The sequence below is a fragment of the Colias philodice genome, chromosome 21 (assembly GCF_061535455.1).
Source record: "Colias philodice isolate Cphi_HAF_F1 chromosome 21, ilColPhil1 Martin Lab GWU primary, whole genome shotgun sequence".
Taxonomy (NCBI): domain Eukaryota; kingdom Metazoa; phylum Arthropoda; class Insecta; order Lepidoptera; family Pieridae; genus Colias; species Colias philodice.
In genome coordinates, this window is record NC_143106.1 from 6706716 (window position 1) to 6734572 (window position 27857).

Consider the following 27857-nt stretch of genomic DNA (forward strand, 5'->3'; position numbering starts at 1 on the left):
CATATACTTGTATCCATGAAAAATGATCTAGGTATATATATACTTAATCTTGCATTAAAAAATGATTGTAAAGATTTGATTTTTCAATAAAAATTTTAGATAACAATAGAAAATATAGTAGTACTGTATAATATGACACTGAAGTAATTGAAATAGATACACTTTTTTTATTATTATAAGGGTGCACTCACACACATCAGTCACCGTCAAGTCACCGATGACTGATCGGTGACGGTTTGTGTACGTATCCACAAACACCAGTCACCGTCATGTTGTCCGTCAGTCACGTCGCCGGTTTGACTGAATCATTGAACACATACATCAGGTTAGTCAGTGATTAGACGTGTGTCACGCTAGAGAACATGTAGCAATTATTGACGGTAGCACGACGCTGACTGAACTGAGACGTGACGGCACCGGGTGAGTGGGGATAAAAGTATGATACATGTATGGAAAGATTATTTGACGTGCCTGACCGGTGACGTCACTGATAGATTTCGTGCCGGCGACTGTCGTGTGGGAACAGAGTCATACTAGAACTATTGATACATATTTTTTTTTAATCCTGTCCGGTGACGTGCCGTGACGGTGACTGATGTGTGTGAGTGCACCCTAAACAATACATGACGGTTTGAGAAAGTAAATACTTTTTACATAACGCAGCACAATATAAGTTAAAACATTGTACATATTATATGCAACCATTATAATACTTTTTTCTTAAAACGATGTTTCAAAAGTTAAGTTTCTAAGCTTAAACAATTTCTTAGAAACTACATATTTGATTAGTTTGTGTAAAAATCTTCCGAAAATTGTACAGACATAAAAATAGGAGCTTCCACACTTAAAACATTATAAAACTTATTTCTTATATGTAATTAAAGTCCGTATTCCTTAATGACTTGTAAGGCGATGACCAACCTCTGTATCTCTGAGGTACCTTCATAAATCTCTGTAATTCTGGCGTCTCTGTAATGTCTTTCAGCAGGCATGTCGGATACATAGCCCATGCCTCCGAGTACCTGAAAAATAGCAAGTAGATCCAATTAAAGCTACACGTATTCAGATCCAGAATAAGACAAAGTTTATCCCGATAATCTCACAAGACCGGGAACTATGCGGATTTTCTTTGAATTCTTTGAAAATCTAGTCAGTTATAATAGCATGTAGTGTAACTAACATAATGTATGGATGTATATTTGTTACTCTTTGACACAAAAACAGATTTTTATTAAATACTATGCAAATAATTGTTCTTAGCATGGGTGAAACCGCGCAACACATCTAAATATTTTCTATCTTACACTCTTAATAATCTATATATATAAAACTCAAAGGTGACTGATATAGTGATCTATCAACGCACAGCCCAAACTACTGGACGTATCGGGCTGAAATTTGGCATGCAGGTAGATGTTAGGACGTAGGCATCCGCTAAGAAAGGGTTTCCCCAAATTCTTGCGGGAACGGGGAAAAACGGGGATGCACGTACAAAGTCGTAGGCGGAAGCTAGTCTCTTAATAAAAGGCTCACCTGTATACACTGATGCGATGCGAACGTAGCCGCCTCAGAAGCTGCAAGCTTAGCCATAGCCGCTTCCTTAGTGTATGGTTTCTTATTATCCTTCAACCACGCGGCCCTCCACGTCAACAGTCGAGCCGACTCTAGCCGGAGAGCCATATCTGCTATCTTAGCTTGGATCGCTTGTAACTTCATGATCGGTTTGCCGAATGCTGTACGTTTCGCTGCATAGTCTACCGCTACATCCAGTGATGCCTGTTAGATTTTTTTTATTGTTATTATTATTACTTGGTGAGGTTCATAAATAAATTAATAAATAAAAAAAATATTACAATTTGCTTTTTATATAAATTCTATTATTATAAAAAAAGGATATTCGTAGCAAATGTGTTTAGTTTAGATATTAAAATAATGCGCCCAAATGTGTTTACCGTGTTATAAAGCATCCAATTTTAATACATAATTATAACACTTATTTTACTCTACCTGAGCTATTCCCAGAGCCTGAGCAGCAATCCCAATTCTGCCAGCATCAAGTGTCATCATAGCAATTTTGAAACCCATGCCTGGCTCTCCCAATATATTTTCTTTGGGAATCACACAGTCTTCAAACATTAAGGAACAAGTTGATGAACCCCTAATACCAAGTTTATCTTCTTTTTTCCCTAATTCCAAGCCTTTAATTGGTTTTGGAACGATAAATGCAGATATGCCTTTATGTTTGAGACTCTTATCTGTAGTAGCAAATACAACAGATGCTTTGCTCTCATATCCATTTGTTATCCAGCATTTTGTGCCATTTAGCGTCCATTTGTCTCCGGAGTCCTTGGCAGTTGTTGAAGCAGCACCTGCATCGGAACCATTACCTGGCTCTGAGAGGGCAAAGCAGCCGACAATATCTCCTGTGAGGAAAAAAATTGATATTAATTGTATTGTTTTGCTATTTTCCTGCTTTTAGGAATGATATTAGAATGTATTAAAATTGAATACTACTAAAAATGTATGAAGAATTATTGTCTATTTAGGTGTTTTATGAAATATGGATACAAACAAACAGCACAAGCCATCTATAACAACATATTTTCTCCAATTTTGTCTGAATAAAGTAAATAAAATATAAATAAATAAATATTATAGGACATTATTACACAAATCGACCTAGTCCCACAGTAAGCTCAATTAACGTGCTGGCCACGGACAATTCGCTATAGCGAAAATTCGCGCGGCGCGACTGGCGGCGCGTCTTGCGAATGAATCAAATGTATGGAAATGTACTGGGCATGCCACGCGCAGCGGCGACCAGCGAGACGACCGGCGAATTTCCCCGAGCGAATCGCGCGGCACGACTAGCGATCGAAACAAATGTATGAGTTATTACGGCGCAGGCCACGGAGTCGAGCGGCAGACGCGGCGACTACTCCCGGAGCGAACTTAATTTAAAATAGTTTGTTTTTTTTTCGCGAAAATGGAGACGGAAGCTTTTATTGCAGAAATTCTAGCTAGTCCAGCTATTTGGAAGTCTAGCCACCCGCAACATAATTTTTCATCATGCCTATATTTTTCATATTTTTGGTGGAATTCTCCGTCTGTAACACGATTTCTATTTAATTCGTGTACTCCACTATATCTTCCAAACATTAAATCTTGAGCAAAAAAGCTGCTACTCTCCAAACAACGTCGAGCTAACTTTGATAAAGCCATCTCGTCTCCTCGTCTACACTGGTCGCGGCGGCGAACGCAACTGCCCGTGGCATGCTTACCGCGCCGCGCGAATTGCCGCGCCGCCCGTCGCGCCGTCGGTCGCGCCGCCGGTGTCCGTGGCCAAGGTGTTAGGCTTGTGTTGTGGGTACTAGGCGACGATAAATATAATATTTAATAAATAAATATATAGATAATAACACCCAGATCCAAGAACAAATAATTCAGTTCATCACACAAATATTTGCCCTGACCGGGGATTGAACCCGGGACCGTCGGCTCAGTAGGCAGTTACTTTACCACTGCGCCAACCGCGTCGTCCCATAATATGCCAAGTAGATATTCACAAAATTATAAAATTTATCAACTTGGAAAGTATTTTATGAAATCTGGTTGTATTATAATAAAAAATGCATAAATGCAAAATTAGCAAATATGTACTTGTAAGTGCTGAGTTATAGATTATGCTATATTTAGCATTGTTGTTAAAATTTCATAAGCATGTTGCATATCTTGCTGATAATCACACTGACAGCCATTTTAACATTTATTCACTTATATTTTCACACAGTGTTTGTAATTATATTGATAGATATTCTTACATAGGTACTATCCAGAAGTTGATAAACTGGCTGCAAATGTTATTAAAGTTAGTAAAATTACTTTTAAGAACAAACCCGTACAAAAAGGTGTTACAAATTCTTTCTTCTGTTTCTCAGTGCCCCAATGTATCAATGGACCAAGGTAAAGTGAATTGTTTACTGACATTATCACACCAGCGGATGCACAACCACGGGAAATCTCTTCAAGAGCAATAGCATATGCTAGGTAGTCCAGTCCAGACCCTCCGAGATCTTCAGGGGTCGCTATAGCCATAAGACCAAGTTCTCCCATTTTTTTAATAGCGTCCCCTGGATACAAATGTTCTTTATCAAATTTAGCTGCATTTGGCTTCAATTCTTGTTCAGCAAAATCCCTACATGTTTTATACAACATTTGATACGTATCTGGCAGTGCTGCGAGGGATGCTATTGATCTGTTTGGAGGCAGTTGGCCTGAAAATAATTTTATCAGTCTCATTATTGTTATTCTCGATTTCTTAAATTACCTGCAATCCTTTCATATTTTCATCCTTACCTAACCCTTTCATGGACTTTGTTAGTAACCTGAGCATTTTCAATTGTTTAGATTTTGTAAGATTATAAGTTTTGCTAGTGAAAATAAACAAATAAAAAAATCACACGTAACTTTTGAAGTTTCAAACTTTGAAGTTTGAACCTTGCACAAACTACAAAGTAAAAACCAGCAATAACAATATGACCAAGGTCAATGACTGTGGTCTGACCACTATATATTATTTTGTCAACATCAAGTTTTGTAATTAAGAATGCAATAATTTGGCTTTATATCCTGATGATTTTTACTAAGCATGACTTTTCTGTAGGATGTGCCGGAGTAATGAGTATATAGTTAATTAATTGTTCCTTTACCAAACAAATAATTTTACAACGGGCAGCACATCCGAAATTACGTCAGCCGTTTGACATAATGTCAATTATCTAACAGTTGTCACCTCGGTTGTCACTGTCAATTAAAAAGCAAAAACAACGACAACCAAAAAACATTAATTTTTACAATGATAAAATGGAGATATTGCGAAGATTTGTGCCAGCAAATCCGTTAAGATTGACAGCAACGAGAATAATATTAACTCATGTAGCTCATTATACTAGGTAAGCATAAGCTTTAGTTTTTGTGTCATTGACAATGATTTTATAAAATACCTTAACCTCCAAATAAACATATATTTTTTGTCATAATTTCTAGACTAGCTGAAGTAGGAAAATTAGAAGCTCCTAAAACTTCTGGTAAATATGAAACGGGTCAACTCATTTTACACAAAGTGTTTGGTTATCGAGGAGTTATATTATTCCCATGGCTAGCAAGAGTATATGATAGAGACGCAATAAATAAAAAGGAAAACTCCGATCCTTCAGCAGCAGGCGAAGCCTCTGGAGATACGTTATCCAATGTTGGCAAGGAAGTAAAGGGCAGAACTCATACATTTTACCAAGTCCTAATAGATACAAGAGATGCACCATACATAGTAAGTATTTACTTAGTAAAACAGCTATCTTTTAACCTTCCTCTTCATTTAAACCTGTATGGTTGATTGTTGAATATTTACCTTCATAGATACTTAATTTACAATGCTTCTGCTTCCCAATATTATGCTATTTTCATTATGTGCTATTGTTTTTCTTTTAATCTGATTAGATGGTATGAAATCAATTTATTTATACAAATAAAATATTTTTATATACTTACTATAGTAATAGGAACATAACTTCAGTTTCAATATAATAATGCTTTAATATAATTTTTTATTACATAACACAGTGTAATATTTAAAATATTTTTTGTGTGAATAACAAACCTACAATTGAAAACTAATCTATTTTTAATTTTATATTTTTTTGCGACTTCAAGTTGCTTATTTATAACAATTCATATTAGTAAGTAAGATCTATTATTTGGCACCAATAACTTAGTGTAAATCAATATAAAAATACATTACAAATATGTTATAATCAGTTTCTTCAGTAAATATTACAAATTTTATGTATGGAATTAGTTGAAATGTATACTAAATAAGTATGCTTTATTTTTGACTGTGCAAACAACAAACGACATGAGACCAGAGTGGAAGAAGAAGGTACACAATAATTTACATATAAATGTATCATTGTTTGTGGTTTTTTATAATTTATTAACATAGCTTACTAATTGTTTATGTTTCAGGATTTAATTAATAATTTATGCATCATAATAATAGGCATGACGACAGTATCCATAAATGATCGTATTAGTGTTTTTAAGGGAAAATGTATAATAAATAAATTAAATATAGCGACTTAGAAATCTTAAAAACATTAAGATTAATGAGATTATCAATAAAATAAAACATTGAAATTCTGAAGTTCGCCATTTTGACTAAAACACGCGTGACGTCACGCATAAGTAAACAACTCACGTCAGATGTATTTTGTTGTTATGAATATGTTGAGAATACGCATTTTTATTTATTTTCTATTGTTTCACGTATGCTTTATCGACTCAGAACAGAAATATAATTGCGAATTCACGAATACAAGGTTCGGGATTCTCCGCGCCAACTTTATACAATAATTTCTTATTATTTTTTCGCTTGAAATAATTACTAACACATTTTTGAGCATTATTTTTATGTGGATTCACACTGCAATACTGCACACCACTTATAAACTTTGTAATTCGTTTCTATAACACATATTAAATAAAGACTTTTTTAATTTTCTTCGCAATGCGTACAAATAATTACGTATTTACCAAAGTTTGACGTCACGCCTACGCCATGACACCTGCGAGCTGTTTTGGCACAGATATTAAATATTTTTTGAAAAATGGCTTTAATCTTCGTTAAATTTAAGTATATTACCGAAATATAGGGTTTTTCTTGTATAGTAAACGTATACACACATTATGGAAGAGAATTTCAAAATCTTTCGTCATGCCTATTGATATAATACAATAAAACCTCATTGTGAAATTTAATGAAAAATCATTCACAGATAATTTACACATTTCTTACTAAATAATAATAAAAAATTCACAGCTAACCTCTTCAACTAGTTTGACCATCAGATAAAGTTAACTATGTCATAAAAAAGTTGTTCATTACATATTTTTTAATTTTGTTTGTGTCCTTGATGTTTTAGATTTAAGATTTCCGGATCTGGCCTTTGCTTTTATTTCAAAAATAAAAAGGTGTGGACTTTATATTATTAAGAGGAGGTTTTTTTATAATAATATCCTTGCCTTATGTGCCTGAAAAAATTCAACTTGATTAAGGGTGCTATAACAGTTTTTTAACAAAAACCGCTATTTTACGGTACAATTTTAACTCAAAGCACTTACACGTGAGAACAAAGTAATATCTTAATTTAAAGATAATATATTCAGTTCTACGATCATCTTATAAAAATTGTACGACGTCATACAAAATTGTCACTGAAATACGATTTTCCCAGCACAATGATCGCATAAAATGCAAAAAAATGGGGTCTAAACCGGTACACTTTTAAGAAAATTAAAAGCCTAATCTATCTTCTTACCTATAAATTATTGAGGGATATATAGTCCTTTATAGATTGTGATAATTTTTTTGTATCTAAATCAAAATTTTATTTCAATTATAAGCTAAATTAAAAATACTTGTCGATTTCTTCATACATTTTGCTCTCGCGGGTCGTCAGACCGCGCTCAGAAGCGCTCTTGGAAGGACGGGTGTATCGCTCCTCGTCCCAAAAATAAAAACGAATTAGAAAAAGATTATTGTGCGTATACTGTCGTTTTCGTGATTTGAAATATTTGATACTTTATAAGAGTAAACTGTATAAGTTTCATATTCCAGTTATTTGTAATTTAAAATTATGTTTTAAAAATTATGTTGACTGATATCCTCTTTTTTTATGGGTTGTTGAACGGATTGGTGGGGTATGGGGTAATTTGACAAAACTTAAATCCAAAATGGCGCCGACGAAAATTTGCCATCTTTTCGTCATGGGTGTCATTTTCATGGTTTTTGGGGTAGCTATTAACCAATATGAGGTCAAAAATAAAATCCAAGATGGCGCCGACGAAAATTTTACATCTTTTCATCATGGGTGTCATTTTCATGGTTTTTGGGGTAGCTATTAACTAATATGAGGTCAAAACTAAAATCCAAGATGGCGCCGGTGAAAATTTGACATCTTTTCGTCATGGGTGTCATTTTCATGGTTTTTGGGGTAGCTATTAACTAATATGAGGTCAAAACTAAAAATCCAAGATGGCGCCGACGAAAATTTTACATCTTTTCGTCATGGGTGTCATTTTCATGGTTTTTGGGGTAGCTATTAACCAATATGAGGTCAAAAATAAAATCCAAGATGGCGCCGACGAAAATTTTACATCTTTCCGTGATGGGTGTCATTTTCATGATTTTTGGGGTGAATATTACGCAATATGAGGTCAGAACTAAAATCCAAGATGGCGCCGGTGAAAATTTGACATCTTTTCGTCATGGGTGTCATTTTCATGGTTTTTGGGGTAGCTATTAACCAATATGAGGTCAAAAATAAAATCCAAGATGGCGCCGACGAAAATTTTACATCTTTTCGTCATGGGTGTCATTTTCATGGTTTTTGGGGTAGCTATTAACCAATATGAGGTCAAAAATAAAATCCAAGATGGCGCCGACGAAAATCTGTTATTTTAGTTTACTTCTTTATTATTAAGAAAATTACACCTATGACGAAAAGATGTCAAATTTTCGTCGGCACCATCTTGGATTTTGGTTTTAACCTCATATTCGTTAATAGCTACCCCAAAAACCATGAAAATGACACCCATCACGAAAAAAGTCAAATTTTCGTCGGCGCCATCTTGGATTTTGGTTTTAACCTCATATTCGTTAATAGCTACCCCAAAAACCATGAAAATGACACCCATCACGAAAAAAGTCAAATTTTCGTCGGCGCCATCTTGGATTTTAGTTTTGACCTCATATTTGTTAAGAGCTACTCCAAAACCTTGAAAATGACACCCATGACGAAAAGATGTAAAATTTTCGTCGGCGCCATCTTGGATTTTAGTTTTGACCTCATATTGGTTAATAGCTACCCCAAAAACTACCCACACTTGCAAATGTGTTTGCTACGTAGGAAAAGTTCAGATTTAAGAGTATCCTAGGTAATGTGTTATGTGACGAATACCTATAATTTATTTCATTCCGACTATTTTTCGGAATAACATACATTTACTAAGAATTGTATACAATGCCGGATTTAATACAGTGCCGGTAACATCATAATATGTATGATAATAATTCTACATTTCTTAAAAAGCTTTGATATTGTATACAATTCATAGATTATTATTCAATGAAATAATGATGTAAAATAGTCACACTTTTTTAAGTTGTTTGAATATACTAACATACTTATTAGGATCGTACCTACTAATAAAAGTAACAAAATGAATTTTTAAAGTTCCTAGTAATCTTCTGGAATCAATTTCAATAAAAATACATAATATCAAAAATTAAAAATAATATCAAGTATGAAGATGGTCTATAAAATGGAATGCGCTATGTTTACGTGAGCGTGATATTGCCGCGAACAAAGTTACGTCGTTAGATACCTAAATTTGAGTAACGCAGATTTGTGACAGCGTCCTTAAGTATGTATGCATTAAATTTAAAGACATAATATAACTCTTGATATTGATAAAATAATTGATTAAAGTTTGTTACTGAAAAATAAAACGTTGTAAGTGCATAATGTACAACTGATTAAACATATTGTGATAAAGTATTTTTAAACAATGTTAAACTTTCACCGAAAATGTTATCAACGTATCACTAACATTTATCATCATAACATTCTACTATTTATAAGCAATCATATCAAAACTGCTAACAAAATATAATATACATTTTTACTTTTATTATAAGTTTAAGCATATGTAATTAAATAAATTATTAGGTATTTTAAATTGTAGAAACTTTGAAGAGTTTAAAAATCGATGTTAAACCGGACATCGTAATTATTCTCGATGATTAAATAAATTGTATATTTTCGATAATAGTCTTGGTATATTATAGTCATTAGTTGTCAACGTCGGAGACTAATGAAAAAATTGGTTTTGGTAGAACACAAAAACCCGATGACCTACTTGTCCATAAAAGTAAATTAAATACCCTTCCGTACTAGGATGCGGAAATGAATTTAATTAATTTCGATGTTTTTTACTCCATATCTTATATTATCTCAATTTGTAGACTTGCTCTTTGTCTTTTGACCTTATCTATAACCCCAATATAGTCAGCACAAATCAAAGGCGGAATTTAAATTTTTCTCTCATTTTCTCAGCGTGCTCAAACCGAAGCGGTGACATTCCTCGGAAATCAGGAATCGAGCCGCAGCCTATACGCAATACCTGGTTTGGATTACGTAGCCCATGACGACATTATACCATACGCTTCCGTGGAACGGGTGCCCCTGCAACATGAGCTGTTTGACAAGTTCTTAATGCACAACCCTGATAAAGGTTAGTAGGTAGTGCCTTGTAAGGTAGGACTTGCTGAACTTGATTTTATATGGATTTAGCCTTTAGGGTATGGTTGTAAGATCTATTTTTTATTTATTCTAGTAAGTTTCTGAAACTGCTATTAGAATGTTTCAATATGAATTAATACCCTATGGATACTATGATTATATATGCATAATATATTGGAAACATTTAACATCCGAAATATTAAATGTATTAAGGTATTATAAGAATATGCATTATGCATGTATTGATAATGCTCACACACTAAATACTAGTCTTAAGAACATTGATAGCTTAAGTTTCTGAATAAAAAAACCAACAGTTAAAAAATAATTTATCAAGCTTGCTAATGCGAACACACCCTTATAGTCGTCTGTATACAGTCCGTCTACATTGAGACTATAGGTATTGAGAGTATAAATTAGTAACAAGTTGGCCCTAAAACATCTTAATGGGATTGTTGTTATTCTTGATATAAATTCGTGTTCATGATCAGGTAATAAAGTGAAACAATAAATTTATAAAGAATAGAAAGTGAAACTAGTTAGCAAATTTGCGTCATTCCAGTTCGTTTTGAGCAAAAAGTGGTATGCATACAGCTATGATTCATAGTCCAATATGTATGTGAAAATTGGCACCTCATACATGTATATTTGCCAAGATTTACAATGTAGCTATTAAACATAACTTTACATATACCAACGCTTATAATTTATCGCTTTGCGATTTGTGTAAAAACTTAAACAAAAAATAAGTTATTGTCAAGAGGCGTCTCTAGAATAACCTTGATCATCCTTCATGTATTTTTTAAGTATCCTATAACGATAATAAATGGAGAAAAATGCATATTATAATGCCACAATGCAGACGTCGAGTCGCATTAAACTATTAAGTTAATGATTGTAAATATCATCATCTTAATGTTTATTTGTGAAAAAAATATATAATAGGTGGTCTTCTTTCCCCGCATACATCTAGCATTAATAATTACTATTTCAAATATTGTATTAATGAGAATAAAGGTAGAAAGAATTAAGAAAGTGAGCCTATAAATTAAGAAAATAAATTTGAAATGTAGCCTTGAAATCGACTGCTTTATTTAAATTAGTACCTTTGAATACAGAAATTTCTCGTTTTAGATCCACCCTTCATCGCGCAAGAGACATTACGCGCATGGCAAAAGAAGAACCATCCGTGGCTCGAACTAAGTGACGTTCATCGTGAGACCACAGAGGGCGTCAGAGTCACCGTCATACCGTTCTATATGGGCAGCCGGGAGTCGCAGAACTCGGCTGTTTATTGGGTAAATGTTATTTTTTTGTTGTATAGCAAGTATTGCGACATATTATGTTAGTGTAAGTAAATTTTTTTTGTAAATTTGTATCGTACGAAAAAAACTAGTTTCCCTTTCTGTAGCAGTACTTTGAAGGTAGTTTAAAAACATTTGAAATCTTGTTCATATTATATTTTTTTAGCTCTTTGAGGTAACTGAATAGGGCACGATAATTCTCATAACGATATCCAATCAATATGAATGCTATTTTTATCAAACCTATAAATATTTTGACTGCTTTTGCTTCATAGTGTATCAAATCATCTGAAGTAGAAATCACTACTTTAAAATCACACAAAATGCGAAATGTAGCAATAAAAAAATAATTCCCGCTAGCAATGTCACTAGTCGCTGTATTTTACAAAAGACGGGTTGCACTCCAGGAGTGTCGGCAGAAGTGAAAACTTGATTGTCGATCGTTGAGCATGTTTGATATCCATCCGTCTTACGCTTTTGCGATCACGTGTCACGTGTCCTGACGCGAGTTTAAGATTTTATACCCAACGCCGCTAAAGAAGTTTTCACTTCAATAATCTTTGTTATTTGCAGTGGCGCTATTGCATCCGATTAGAGAACCTCGGGCCTCAAGCGGTACAACTGCGCGAGCGACACTGGCGCATCTTTTCCCTCAGCGGCACTCTGGAGACCGTGCGGGGGCGAGGCGTGGTCGGGCAGGAGCCCTTGCTCGCGAGACACGCGCCTGCCTTCCAGTACAGTAGTCATGTGAGCTTGCAGGCGCCCAGTGGACATATGTGGTAAGGAAAATAGCCGAAAAAAATCACCAAAAACTATATTTGAAATGTAGGAGAAGCAACATTTCAGACCAGTTGTCAACAATAAAAAATGAGATAGGAGAGTTTAACTAAGAGTAAAGGTACTAAGGTCACCTTAGAGACCTTAGAGTGTGCGGGCGCGGCGTGGTCGGTTATGAGTTTTTGAGGAGGATGAGAATATATTTTAAACATAATTAAGATATGATAAAATAAATGACGTTAAAGTATCGCACCACATACTTGGTCTTACGTTGTCTTAAACGCGAGTTAACTTTTTTTGCCAAACATTGGCTAAACATTTCATTATTAAATTCTATAATTTTTTATTTCAGGGGCACATTCAGGATGGAACGCGAGGATGGGTACACATTCGATTGTCGAATTCCGCCTTTCTCGCTGGAGAGCAAACCGGACGAAGGTGCACCAGTAGCGCCATCTTCTGCCGCCTAAACAACTTAGATGCAATTACCAATGACCGTTTACCACAGATTATACACGAATATAGATAAATAATATCTGAAATGTCAAAATATAAAGACACTTTGAATGGCAGTTATTTTCTTGTCTTTATGGACAAGCAATTTTGATAAAAAAAGGATGGCTCGAGAAACATGTCACTTAGATAGTGCTTACTATTTTGTGCTGAATAAAAATGAAATAAAAAAATATAGCTCCTCATCAACAAAAAAAAAGAAAATCATTCACGAAGATACTTCACCTAAGTCATTATTTATTTAAAAGCTCTTCGATAGATGCTAGAGGTAGACTGTGTCCTCAATTGAAATTTTAGTTATGTTAATATAATTTCTAGATCTAATAAATTACAGTATTCTGTTATAACTTGTTTTATTTAATGAAACCACCTTTGAGATTTTTACAATTTTATTATATTTATAAATGAAATTTAAAGTTATCTTTCGCATTATACATATACATTTCAATATGTTAGTAAAACGATCTACATTCTACGTATTATTTATAATACTGACCCAGCGTAGAAGCTATAACTCATAAGACTGCTGACCTTACCACAAGCCAAATAATGATTTGATTATTATTGTTTATTGCGACCTCATTATTATCAATATAATCAAATCATTTATTATGCAATATATTGTTACGTCAATGTATCGCTCTATAGTAAATAATAATTGGAGCATCGGTATTCGAGTCAAGGAAATAAATACAACACCTTAATCATTGAGTTACTATGTACTACGTACTAGAGAGGCCATCGCTACTACACTTTTTCTAATACGAGTTAGAGTCAATCGTCTCAAACCATTTTTTTTGTTACATTGATTGGTTTTAATTGATAAGTTTATTCATATTTTTTTAATAAGATAAACAATATTTATTTGTTACATTGATTGGTTTTAATTTGTAAGTAATAATAGGCAGAATATTTGCAAATTGTATGACTCAACAGATTTTGTTTGTGGTGTCCTCTCTATAATAATACCTCAATGACCTTAATGTATTTATTTTAAAATGAATTGGTTAAATATTTTGCAAACCAGAAAATTGTTATTTTCCTTCAATGAAGTTGGTAATTTCGATCACAAAAAAACTAAACTGGGTTTGTAGTAAAGTCGAACGTATTCTTCATCGAGACACGGACAAAACACAAAATAATAATATGCTATTTTATTCATATATAAATTAATTTGCAGTATTCATAATTTCATATACTTAATTATTTTGAATATTATAACCCCTTTTATACAATTTTCAACTGGGTTGTTAATAACCATCACCATGAATTATGAATTAGTTACAAATCTAACAATTTTAAAGAAAACTGTGATAAATTGTTTATATTCCGCTTTTCATAATCTGACTAGATTAATGTTATAAGGGAAGTAATACGATGACTGCAGTGGAGACTACAAGTTTTGTATATATCTATAGTGTTTTATTGAAATTGGGAAATTAATCACAATCTGTTGAATTTAAAATTTTATTATTTATATATTTACTAGCAATGCCCTGCGGTTTCACCCGCATAGATAGCGATATCTTTACAGTGAAAAGTCTACTATAGGTCGGACATGAAAATCACCTTTACCCCGTCCCGCACTACGGCCTTTTTTTTTTTTGTTTTAGTGGGGAAATCTTTCATAGATACCCACGGCCTCCAGGGGAGGGGCCGTGGGTTATGTCGGATTCCTACCGACCAAAACCCCACTGTGTTCCGTCAAGACGCATATTGGTAGAATTCCTCCGTGACCCCCGCACTACGGCCTGCTCGAACAGTATACCTACTATTTTCTGTAGATTGACACTTTTAAATTCGTTATATCTTTTGAATGGAATATCCAATTCTTTTCATTTAAAAAGTATTTTGCTGGTATTGAAACAGTCTATAATAAAACATCATTTAATGGGATAAGGATTAATATATGTGTATGGATAACATGGTTTGATTACTGTCGGCACTTCTATTTACTTTGAAAACGTAAAAAAGTTGTTGTAGTAACATAACTACTGAAGATGGACATATGGTATCGCGGACTTTCTTGTAGATATTGATCCATTCTATAATACTGTAGAACATTTTTTTGTTCTATCTTCAATAGATTCCGCAGCGCACGCGATGACAGAAGTTTTATTGAGGATTTTTTTACACCTTGGGTTACATTATTGCATTTTTGGTAAGGATCTCTAATTTTTTTGAAAATGCAATATAGCCTATGTTGCTCAGTAAAGATGCAGCTTTCTAATGGTGAAAGAATTTTTGAAATCGGTCCAGTAGTTTTTGCGTGAAAACCATACATACATACATACTTACATACATACTTACAAACTTTTCCTCTTTATAATATTAGTATAGATAATAATAAAAAAGCCATTAACAGTACACCTTATGAAACTCGCATATAGACGGAACCCCGAACCATTGCCATTAAGAATTGCAAACCGCAAAAGAAAAAACCGAAGATCAAACCTATTCCCATAAGCGGCTTGGTAAACATTTATCTCAACTCTGTATTACAAACCTAGTAAGTATTTTTAAGCTATTGCATAGCTTCTATCGCGGGCCTTGAGCGCGGGGACCGAATCCAGAAATTCCGTAACGAAAAAAAAATCAAACGCTCCCCACTCCGACGGGCGCGGAGGTATGGCTTGAAGGCATAGCATGCAATAGCTTTACCGCGGCAGTCCCCGAGTGCCACACGTCTTTTTTATTTATTTATTTAATTAATAATGGCGATAAGCTAAAATCACTAGTGTCTACTTCTACTAGCTATGATTAAAAGGCACTTCTAGTTTCTTTGGTAAAGTATACGGAACCTGTGCACTAAAATATTTGAATAGATAAAGGTTGGCTCCGAATCTGTTGTCGTTGTTTAGACTGGTCGCAAATCGCAATGTTTCTCACTCTTAAGAATCGTTTATCTCTTTCGTTCTTATGAGCCCTCTTCACAATGGGCACGAGGACGTTATACGTGTGGATGCAATCACGATAGTGTAGAAGGAGTAAATATCTATGATCGTCAGTAATTGTAATTATTTATTAATTATATGGGCGGCAAACATTGACGATCATTTTGGGCCAACGCTGTCCATTGTGAAGAGGGCGCTTTATATTATTTACAGACATATTTATAAAATCGATATTTCTATCTATAAATGTGACGGCATTTCGACCCAAAAGAAGGGCAAACCAAAAAACTTCTAGTCTTTATACCTAATTAACGACAACATAATCGAAGCCAAAATAATATTTAGTAATTCTGTCGATGTATTTTGTTGAAAATTAGCAAGAGGAGAAAATTGTTTCAATATACTACAAAGAACTTTTTTTTGGTTTGTTAAGAATAGTTTTAGTAATATTTATTAATTATTTTAGTAGATTTATAAATTACGGGTATTCTTACACTAACGGACCCCATTTATCTAAGGAAGACAATATGTGCGATCCCATTTCTTCACACAATTTAATTTTATTCACAATTTACATTTCATTTCGTTAGTATTTATCGCTTTCAAATAAATGGTGAAATTATTAATAATTTGTCCAACGTCTATATGTACATAATAACGTCGTTGATAATAATTTAGCTAGCGTAGCATTATTATGATGACATATGATCCAAATATTTTAAAGCGTTTTGAACATCGCTCGCAACACATATTTTTCATTCATGTTCGTAAAAAATAAGCCCCCGTTTTAATTTTTTTTGGCATAGCGATGATATTATTTCATTGCACATATTTATTGCTAACTAACCATTGATTTACTACTACAGTACAGTGCATGATTTCTTAAAAATTGGGATGAACTGCATTTGCAATAAGGTTCAATTTGGTATAAACAAACTTTGTGTAGAGACAATACTATTTTTTGCATATCATTGTATTTAACCTGAATGTCTGTAAAAATGTATAGTCAAAATTGACAAATTTGAAACATTTCCATATACCTCATCTGATGCAGTAATAAATCAATGTATCTAAAGCTTGTTATGTTTTGTATAATTTAGATTTATGTAGATTAGACGATATCTATCGAGCCAATTGTATAATAAGGGCTGCGCACATTTCGAAAAATTCCATAGTGTGGTGACCCTGTGTTTGCATGGGGGAGGGGAGGGGGTTGACGGGGGTTTGTGCGAGGGGGGAGGCTGTTTCATCTTCTGGGTCCTCTTTTTCCCCTGAGAGGGACTTGAAATCGAGAAGGTAAGACTTGTAGTCCACTTGATAGAGTTGGAGCGACATCTTCACGTACTTCTGCGTCATTTTGTTGAGCGTGCGGACCCTAGTATGTTTATAAAATTTAAATTTGAATGCAATAGAACTATAAACATTTTTGAAGTGAAACTTCTTTATCGGGGTTGGAAACATTTTTTCGTTACGCGCCATCTTTTTCTTATCCCTACCACGCGTGATTCGACGTATTTCTGTAAAGTTGCATATAGTAAATTATTTTTTGAAAAATAAAGGTCATAAAGAAGTTTCACTTCTTACGTGTGTATACTAGTACACGCACACATTTTTTTTTACTGAAATAAGCTACATAACATATATTGTATGTAATTAATATTGCACCAACAATTTTTTATAATTTTTTTTCTTATGAAAATAGATACTGACCTAACATGATATGGGTTGATGACTTTCCACTCGTAATCCAAAGCCTTCATAGCGCGGAACACTTCTAACATTATATCGTTAGGCTTGCTCTGGGATCGGATGCCCAAATGCCATTTAGCTCTGAAATTTATATAATAATTATTATTACACAGAAAAAAGGGCCTGCCGAATCCAAAATAATGAAATGTTTCTTTGTTTTTTGTGTGCTAATCATTGACGTACAATGAATATATATAGACTCACTAAAGGATTGTTCGAAGCAAAAATTTGCGTACGTGTAGGCAGAATTTTCTAATAAGCGACATCGACTTTGAACATTACTGCCACGAAATATGGTCTAAATTTCAATGAATGCTTATACAACGCTGCGCCGATATTCTTCGACGACCTACGACTATTTAATACGCTATAAATCTAGTGGTTTATAGTTCTAAATGTTAATAGATAATCTCGACTGATTGTCAAAACCTGCATTACACTTCAGTAACATGGTCTTATATTTTTCACTAGCTGCTCCGCGCGTTTTCACCCCTGTGGCTCTACCCCTGTTGGTCGTAGCGTGATGATATATAGCCTATAACCTTCCTCGATAAATGGGCTATCTAACACCGAAAGAATTTTTCAAATCGAACCAGTAGTTCCCGAGATTAGCGCGTTCAAACAAACAAACAAACAAACTCTTCAGCTTTATAATATTAGCATAGATAACTTCTACCTTTCGATTTGAGAAGCTAATACATAATTTAAATAAAATACTCTACTGACCGTTTAACAGGCGTGCCGCGTTGCTTATCCGCGGCCGGCTGTGCGGCGGGTGACGACTTATCCCGCAATGGGGCTATACGTTCAGGGTGCGGACGGTGTGTTTCAATCACTGCGGGCGGCGAAGCATCTGTAATTTTTGACGTGACAACGTCTTATAATTCGATAGAGCCGGCTGCACGCACGAAAAAACATGACTCATGCGGCGTTACCTCGCTCTGAGGCGTTCCATGTAGGTACGGCTTGCATGCAAGCGAGAGCGCGAAACGAGCGACAAAGAAGCACAATCGGCCGTTGTCACGTTCAACTATCGTCAGTAAACCGACTTTATAGACAACCAATTTTTTATTTATTTTATTTATTTATTTAACTCTTTAATAGTTGTACAGATAGGAAACGTTAGAACTACTTACACATAAAACAGAGTACAACTATTTTGGCGGCCTTATCACTTAATAGTGATCTCTGAATTTTTAATGTAATTTTGAAAATTTTCAGATATAATATGAATAATTTTAGTATAGAAAAAAGAAATGGTTGAAATGGTTGTTCATAAAGCTCAATAGATGGCGTGGGGTGTCCCTTAGACACATAAAACCTAATGGGTGCTTTTATAATTTGCCGTTTCACGGCACGGCACGATATTACCGTGGACGAGATAGAAGTTTTGTGGCCGTGGACGGCATGCCGTGCCGTAGGGTGATTTTATAATTCGCCGTTAAATTTGCGCGTCTTCAAAGTGCAGGCATGTTCTCGAAGAGACAGCGACTACTTATACTCTATTTGTTATATTTAAGACGTAAAAAAAGACATATTAACTACTAGAAAGTATTGGCAACATCCGCTTTTAAAAGTAAAATATTTAGAAGGGTCATACTACACGCTATTTGATAAGCTCAAGGAAGACCCAAATAAGTTTTTCAATTATTTTCGGATGTCAACAAAATCGTTTTATTACATACTTTCTCATCTGAGTAATAATTAATCTTCCGCGCCTCTTGGCTACGCACGCACACATACAAATTTCTTGTACGCACACACTACACTCTCAACAATGCCGCGACGATTTGATAGGGAGCGCAGTATGCTACGGCAACGGCACGGTAGATTGTTGCCGTTCACGGCGTGCCGTTGCCGTGGACGGTAAATTAAAAGCGTTTGCATACAAATGCATACATTTTGCTTTCCTAATTTACCGTGACGATAAAAACGTGCCGTACCGTGCCGTGCCACGGTAAATTATAAAAGCACCCAATGAGTAGAATAAACTCGATAGCTATGGCGGGATCACGAGTGGCCGAGAAGTCAGGCTTCGCGTCGTCCCGGTATTAGGCGAAAGACGCGCGCTCAAATCCCGCATCGTGATGGAATTTTTTTATAATTTTTATAATTCTCAAAAAATATCTCAAGAAGCAATCAAATAGTGCTATAAAATTTATAAAATATACAGTTTTTAAAGTCATTTTATTAAGAACTCACTAGCTACATAGAAGTCCTTGATTTCAGCCCTCGCAGCTTCATCTGCCATGCGTTTGTTATCAATGATCAGATGGTACGCTATAGCCAGTTGATCATGCGGGTCTCCGCTCAAAAGAGCATTGTGCACTTCTTGTTCACGCACTCCAAACTTATCGCAGACTTCCGCTATTGCTTCTGTATCTATTACTCCACTATCCTGTTAAATAGGAATTTGTTATGACTCTTGTTCTTATGTTAGGAAGATTTTGTGTTTTTGTTTAAGGTACTTTGGTATTTTGCACGTAAATTGGGCTAGTGTTAGCTACATGTTTAATGAAAAATATTTTAAAGTAAAAAATAATCTAATAAATACAGAGTTTTTGTTATGAAATGCTTTGTTTTCGTAATCATTGTATTCATGGTGTAAAAATGAGATAAGATAAGTTATTGTTTGGCTGGCAGATAAATTTAGTTTGCTCTTTCTTAAATTATATTAATCGATCATAAGGTGATTTACTTTGAATAAAACTAATCGTGACTAGGAACTAAATCTAGAAATTTTGTAAAAATGTAAATTTGCTTATTTGACTACAAATTAATCCATGTGAACAAATTTTTAAAATTAAATAAATTTACCAACACCCCAAAAATGTCAAAATTGTTTTATTGCTGTTATGATACTATGATGAGTTGATGATAATTGATATATGATGTCCCCCACACCACTGTGTAAAATTAATAATAATTTCCACTATGATATGAAGACATCTACCACAATTATGGTGAAGTGTGCACTTACGCAATTAACTTAATATTTGTGATGTTAGTAAAATTTTCCTCGCTTAACTGTATAAAGGTACTGTAGTCCGTACATAGTTAATAAATACCTGCTCCACAGGTGATGGGAACAGGTATTCGGGGAGATCCTTCTGGAACCAGTCGTGTTTCTTCACGTCTTCTATGCTTGCTCTCTTCATGGGATCCACTTGCATCATGTTACATAATAGACTGACGACGCTTTTGTTCAAGTACTCAGGGATAGGGAATATTCCGGATTTGATCTTTCGGAACAGAGTTGGGACGTGTTCATCGTCGAATGGTAGTGTACCGCAAAGTAGTGCATACAGGATGACTCCACATGACCAAACATCTACTTCTGGACCTGCGTACAGTTTGCCTGATATAACCTGTAACAAATTCCTTTGTATTTAGATCTTAAAGTTTACAATAAGCTCAAGATAGGATGTTACATTAGGCAATATTAAGGTAGAAAATTTTGTAGTATAAATTGCTATAAAACATATGTAGACTGGGGTAGAAGCCTTTGAAAATAATGAAAAGATAAAAAAAATCGCAGTCGGATGAAACCCATTAGAAAAGGAGGGGAATATGATAAAAATGTAAGGAAAAATAAATTACGGTCAATCCGAGTTCGGGAAGCGGGAGGGGGGAGCTTTAAAGAGAAAAAAATGGTTTCTCTCGATTTCCGACAAAACTACAAGTCCTATAGAAAAAAGTTCAATGGCAAAGTTGTAGGTAATTAAAAGTTCTACAACTTGTGTATTCACAATTTTTTCACATAACCTAAAAATTTAGGTGAAAAATTCAAAAAACCAAGTTTTTGGTCTTTTATTTTTATCTACTTCAAAATTTATTTTTTTTCTACGAAATTTGGTGGAAACTTACTTTATTATGTCCCAAATACACTGTAATTTATTTGATTGAAAATATTTATTTTTTCGCCTTATTTTTTACTTCACTAGTTATATTATATATTATATATCGTCGCTGCGCCTGCCAAATTCCATATGTGCATTTTTTCATTTTTTCGTTTTTTCACTAAACATAATCCCCGTTTCGTTCTGTATGTGATGATAAAATCCTTTTTGTGAAATTCCATTTAGAAAGAAATATAACAAATACCGTATGTATTTTGGCCGTTTAGAAAAATTCGTATGTGCAGAAATGCACATAAAGGATTTGCGTTCCGTAGTCAGTCACCCACAACAGTGCGTCGAGAGGGTGCGTTGTGGTGTAAACAACATTATAAAAATAGTTTTATTGTGTTAAAACTAAATAAAAGTGGTAAATACTTACTAAATTTACTTAAATTGTGTTGTTTTTATATAGTACCGTAAGTAACTTGTCAATTTAAGTTCCTAAACATTATTTTAACCTAAAAAATAGTCTTGTATACCTATCATAATATATTGTTTAGTTATTATTGTATTTATTACTAGAACATTATTACAATAATTTAAAATATTGTAAGTGATAAAAGCTACAAAAGCTTTTGAGTATTTGAGTGTGTGATTGTTTTTGAATTTTTGTTTTTACTTCACGTAAGTTTTGAGCGTAGGTACCTAACTACGTTTGCAAATACAACGCTTATATTTACGTATTAATTATACGTGCCCTAAAGTGAGGGCTACGTAGTGAATGTGCATATTGTGTTAATGTAATTATGTTTGTTTGTATATTGGGTAATCACTACATATAGTATAAAGCAAAGTCGCTTCCCGCGTCTGTATGAATGTATGTCAATCTTTAAAACTACACAACGGATTTTGATGCAGTTTTTTTTTAATAGATAGAGTGAATCAAGAGCTAGGTTTATATGTGTAATAAACAGTATAGGAAAAGGGGAATTGTTTTACTACGAATTTAACGCGTGCGAAACCGCGTGCGGGCAAAAGCTAGTTACGTATTTATGTACCTACCTACTCTTTTTGTTTTTTTTTTCAGGCGATATGACTTTTAACCCATATGCACGCAAACCAGCGTCACGGGGACAGATGCTTGTCAATTTAGCTAAAGGAATTGGCAATAATAATACAAATGAAGATTTAAATGTGCCTGATTTGTTTATGTCCAATAGTTACGATCCTACGCAAGGCCTGCAAAATTCAACTTTAAATCAAAATGTCTCCAACATAGAACAAAACTTATCGTCTGAAAATATGGAAACTAGTATAATATTTGAAGAACTAAAAGACGTTACATATGATAAACTTCTTGATCCTTTCGTAGATAAGTCAGAAATTGATCTTATTACGGATAGACCAGAAATTGATTGTGGTATTCCTGAGATCTCGGACAGTATTAATAAAAGATATATTCTTGATGAAGTTACAGGCCAGTTAAGAGAGGATACGAAATTATTTGAGGAAAACTTTAATGAAGATAATTACTACTTGGATGAAAAGACAGGAGAATTAAGATTAGAAAAAAATGCTACGATTTACAGAAATGAAGACTTTTATAGTACATCTGAAACTGAGATTTCACTCAGTGATGAGGAAATAAGTAACAAACAAAGAGAGTTTAATAAGTTGAACAGGGTTACTGGCAAAAAATATACAGGCAGAAAAAAGAAGTGTGACGAAACGGGTGAGAAAGCAAGTTATGAACTTGTACCGAGACCTAGAAAATATCTTAAAGAAAAGCCATGTGCACATTCTTGTATTTCGAAATCTGACAGAAGCTATTTATGTGGATTGATATCGGAACAAAAACGGAAAGCTGTATTTGATTATTTTTGGGGCTTGACTACGTGGGATGCGAAAAAAGCTTATTTAAAAACACTTGTTCGACTGCGTCCGGTATTAAGAAGACGTAAAACTATGAGTAACTCGGAAGATGCATCTCAAAGACAACTGGCATATGACTACTATTTTACAGACGATCAAAATGTAACTGTGAAGGTATGTAAAAGCTTTTTTGTCAGCACCCTTAACATAAATAGCGATACACTGTCAGAATGGATTAAAAAGCTGCAGGATAACATAGTAGAAGGACAAGATTTAAGATCTAAACATGAAAAACGGCAATCTATGATAAACCCTCTCCCAAAAGTTATTAAATCAACTACTGTCAAAGAATGGCTAAATTTAATTAATAAAGTACCTAGTCACTACTGTCGCTCCAGCAGTAACAGAGTTTACATAGAAGACACTTTTGAATCGAAATCCCATATATTTAGAGTTTACATTGAGTGGTGTAAAGCTAACGGAAAACCGTATATTGGTCGCAAAATGTTTAATACAATATTAGAAGAGGAAAAGATTTCCATTTTTAAGCCAAGAAAAGACCAGTGCGATGTATGCACAGCTAAAAAAGAAGGCAATATCTCAGAGGAGCAGTTCGCTGTGCACATTGAAAAAAAGAAAGAAGCCTACAACGCTCATATTGAAGCTCGCGCTATGAGCTCACCCGAGGTGCTCGTCCTGACTGTCGATGTCCAATCTGTTCTCCTTTGTCCAAAGATGCTAGTGTCAGTTCAATACTATAAGCAAAAACTTCAGGTTCATAACCAGTCTATTTATGTTAACAATAATAGAGATGTGCACCTGTATGTATGGCATGAGGGAGATGGAGGTGTTACGGCTAACGAATTTACAAGCTGTTTGATACATTTTATTAAGACTCAAATAAACTTTAAAAAAATTATAATTATATCAGATGGCTGTTCTTACCAAAATAGAAATAAAGTTTTGTCATCAGCTTTACTAAAATTAACAAAGGAGACTAGAATGGAGATTGAACAGATAATTTTAGAAAAGGGACATACAATGATGCAAGTAGATAGTGTCCACTCAACTTTAGAGAAAAAGTTTCGTCCCCCTATCTATACACCAACTGATTATATTAGTCGCATGAGGGAAGCAAGACCTAAGCAACCGTACCACGTTCATCATGTTGATTATACTTTTTTTAAGAATTATGAGGATGACATTTGCATTGATTCCATTCGTCCAGGTAAAAAAGCTGGAGACCCGACCGTAAATGACATACGAGCTCTTTTATATAAAGATGGCAGTATCTTCTACAAGTTACGTCATCCCGATGAATGGAAAATCCTACCTCAGCGACTTCGTGCCAACAACCCATCATCTGTTGTTAGTCGACTTTACAACGAGCCCCGTAAAATTGATAAAACCAAATATGATAATCTCCAGTCTTTAAAACCTTTTATGCATCGCGACTATCATGCATTCTATGACAACCTTCATTACAAGGAATAAGTAACTGTGTACCTCAATTACTCAATTTAGGAATTAAGTTTATTTTTCATAGAAGTATTTGAATTGTTTTTTTGATAAAGAGATTTTTATTTTTTTTCTAAAGATATTTTTAATATAATGCTGTGGTAACTTTTAGTTATTTTATTAAGTGTGATCTTAATATAATAACTAAAAGTTAAGTAGGTTTATCACTGATCTCATATTATTTAATACAATAATTGTTAATTATTCTATATAAGTATACTAAATGTAAGTTGCTAATAGTTCCTACTCATTTCGTTGTATTTTCTTACTTATGATAAGGTAAAGATCACATAATGTTAACCTTAAAATTGTCATAAGTGTCACATTGCCAAAGCCTTTATGTGTAATAATGCACATCCAACATTATTTTGTATGATTGTAAACCAGTTATGTGCACATTTTTGCAAAAAAAAATTGTAGCCTCTTAAATGACTGATAGTTTTGGCAACTTTTGTATTTTTATGATATATTAAATAAATGTCCATGTTGTGGTATCAATAATTTTTCCGAGTTTTTCATTTTCAATTCAATAACATGTTTTTTATTGTTTCCCAAAACCTTACAAAAATCACTTATGGAACTTGGCAGGCGCAACGACGATATAGTATTAGTTACTTCTTGAACTCTATATCTTCTCTTGTATCGGCTTTTCGGTAATATTTCAAAAGAAAAATAATTATCTGTTCTAAGTTTAATATTTTACAGCATATTCAAAAGCAAAATGATGTCGATAAAAACATTTCAGGTAGTTCGAGAAGTGTGCCTGATTTAGTAAAAGCTAATTTTCAGACTGTTTGTATGCATTTCCTGAGAACATTTACTATGGTGGTGTTTATTTTTTTTACACCATATGAAAGTAGAGATTTCAATGAATAAAAGGCACCCCAAGTTTTTGAAAAAAGCTGATATTTTGACGGGTGACTTTTCGATTGAAAATTAGGTTGTTTTTTTGGTATTAATTCAAAATAAGGCGAAAAAATAAATATTTTCAATCAAATAAATTACAGTGTATTTGGGACATAATAAAGTAAGTTTCCACCAAATTTCGTAGAAAAAAAATAAATTTTGAAGTAGATAAAAATAAAAGACCAAAAACTTGGTTTTTTGAATTTTTCACCTTAATTTTTAGGTTATGTGAAAAAATTGTGAATACAAAAGTTGTAGAACTTTTAATTACCTACAACTTTGCCATTGAACTTTTTTCTATAGGACTTGTAGTTTTGTCGGAAATCGAGAGAAATCATTTTTTTCTCTTTAAAGCTCCCCCCTCCCGCTTCCCGAACTCGGATTGACCGTAATTTATTTTTCCTTACATTTTTATCATATTCCCCTCCTTTTCTAATGGGTTTCATCCGACTGCGATTTTTTTTTGTTTCAAAAATTATCTACTCTAGTCTAATGCCTTATAAATCAATCTAAAAATAGGAAGAACAACAATACTCATTAGTAGCAATAAAAAATATATTAGTGAAAAGGTATCATTAAGGCAAATTAAGCTCCTTAAAAGTATATACATTGTCAAATATCAATTATCATAGTATTATCTTACCTCAGGCGCAGCATAATTTGGCGAGCCACAAGATGTTCGCAGAAACTCTCCATCCATCATCATGTTAGATAAGCCAAAATCAGCAATCTTTACATGCATATTGTGATCTAACAACAAATTCTCTGGCTTCAGATCTCTATGGACTATCATGTGTCTATGGCAGTAGTCAACACCAGATATAATCTGTTGAAAGAACCTACGGGCCTCATGTTCTTGCAGTTTACCCCTTTTAACAATGTAATCAAACAGTTCACCTCCTGAGACATACTCCATAATCATGAAAATGTCTGTTGGGGTGGATATTACCTGAAAAAAGTATTTTACAATTAATATTACATTATGAATTCAGAATGTGAATGAAAATGAAAATGAAAATGAAAAATTATTTATTTCAGCACAAACACAGTAGGTAACAAAGCAAATTGAACAATATAAGAATTTGCTGTCGCTTATTATACAATACTAGCTTTCCGCCTGCGGCTTCGCCCGCGTTTTCAAAAAAAAACCCGCATAGTTCCCGTTCCCGTGGGATTTCCGGGATAAAACCTAGCCTATGTCACTCAGAAATGATGTAGCTTTCCAATAGTGAAAGAATTTTTCAAATCTGCCAAGTAGTTTCGGAGCCTATTCAATTCATACAAACAAACAAACAAACAAAAAATCAAACCTTTCCTCTTTATAATATTTGTATAGATAATTATTAACTGTAGCTCTGACACTAAGAGAACTTGTGTTGTGGGAAAAATGTGTGTTATGAATGTATTTGTTTTAATTTTCTTTCTTATACTAATTACAGTTGATCAATTATAAGAACAAGAAAAAACAAACAAAGACTTACAAAGACATTTGTCGGATTTTCATGTTCCAAATTGCCCTACAGTTATCAATAGAGTGCTTACAACCATCTTATCTTACCTGATACAATTTAATAATATGAGGATGCCTAAAAAGCTTAAGGTTTTGTATCTCTCGTCTAATCTTTCCAACGACATCGAGAGACTTTATTTTTTGTCTGTTGAGGATTTTCACAGCGACTTTGTGTTTCGTAAGTTGATGTTCACCAATCTTTACTTTTCCAAAAGTTCCAACTCCAAGTGTGGCTCCTAATGTGTAATGCCCTATTTTTACTATAGGCTGAGCCCCACTTGCTACCACTGGTTTTTCAGACATGATTTGATACGAATATTGCTAACAGAGTATAGTTTCAATGATTTTATTCCCGATTTCACGATAAAAATTCACATTGTTTGTAAAACTATTCTTAAGCACCGGTGTATGGCTCGTAAATAAAGCAATGATAGAAAATCGTATTTTATGGAAAAATATCTAAAATTGTTCACTTGAACTTTGTATGCAAGTGTTATTCAAAATCGTCAAAATTAAAATGTCAGCTGTCGAAGCTGACGCTTGACAGTTGACACTGCTAAACCGTTTCGTTTGGTGTTTATACGTCACTTCTAATCTTCCATAAATCTTTACAGTAT

The 27857-nt window shown here is 33.9% G+C and overlaps 3 protein-coding genes across 4 annotated transcripts; 1 reads left to right on the top strand and 2 right to left on the bottom strand.

Annotated features, from left to right (window-relative positions):
• Positions 1-653: 653 nt before the first annotated feature.
• On the bottom strand, positions 654-4520 carry Arc42 (Activator-recruited cofactor subunit 42). Its single transcript, XM_089708532.1, has 6 exons — positions 4468-4520; positions 4357-4430; positions 3897-4274; positions 2008-2423; positions 1534-1776; positions 654-1022 (listed from the first exon to the last, which is right to left on the bottom strand). Exons 2-6 carry the CDS (start codon positions 4391-4393, stop codon positions 879-881), a joined length of 1218 nt encoding a protein of 405 aa, XP_089564658.1. The 5' UTR covers positions 4394-4430; positions 4468-4520; the 3' UTR covers positions 654-878.
• Positions 4521-4799: 279 nt separating this feature from the next.
• On the top strand, positions 4800-13299 carry POLDIP2 (DNA polymerase delta interacting protein 2). Its single transcript, XM_089708759.1, has 6 exons — positions 4800-4952; positions 5047-5326; positions 10173-10350; positions 11493-11656; positions 12236-12441; positions 12792-13299. Exons 1-6 carry the CDS (start codon positions 4864-4866, stop codon positions 12907-12909), a joined length of 1035 nt encoding a protein of 344 aa, XP_089564885.1. The 5' UTR covers positions 4800-4863; the 3' UTR covers positions 12910-13299.
• Positions 13300-15137: 1838 nt separating this feature from the next.
• Positions 15138-27736, bottom strand: AMPKalpha (AMP-activated protein kinase alpha subunit). 2 transcript variants are annotated; one of them, XM_089708733.1, is made up of 7 exons: positions 27289-27736; positions 26374-26679; positions 20664-20963; positions 19798-19993; positions 18322-18448; positions 17557-17676; positions 15138-17221 (listed from the first exon to the last, which is right to left on the bottom strand). In XM_089708733.1, the coding sequence occupies exons 1-7, from the start codon at positions 27541-27543 to the stop codon at positions 16969-16971; spliced, it is 1557 nt and encodes a 518-aa protein (XP_089564859.1). In that variant the 5' UTR covers positions 27544-27736; the 3' UTR covers positions 15138-16968. The 2 variants fall into 2 exon arrangements, with proteins under 2 accessions (XP_089564859.1, XP_089564858.1); XM_089708732.1 differs by having other exon boundaries at positions 20649-20963.
• Between the last annotated feature and the right edge of the window lie 121 nt (positions 27737-27857).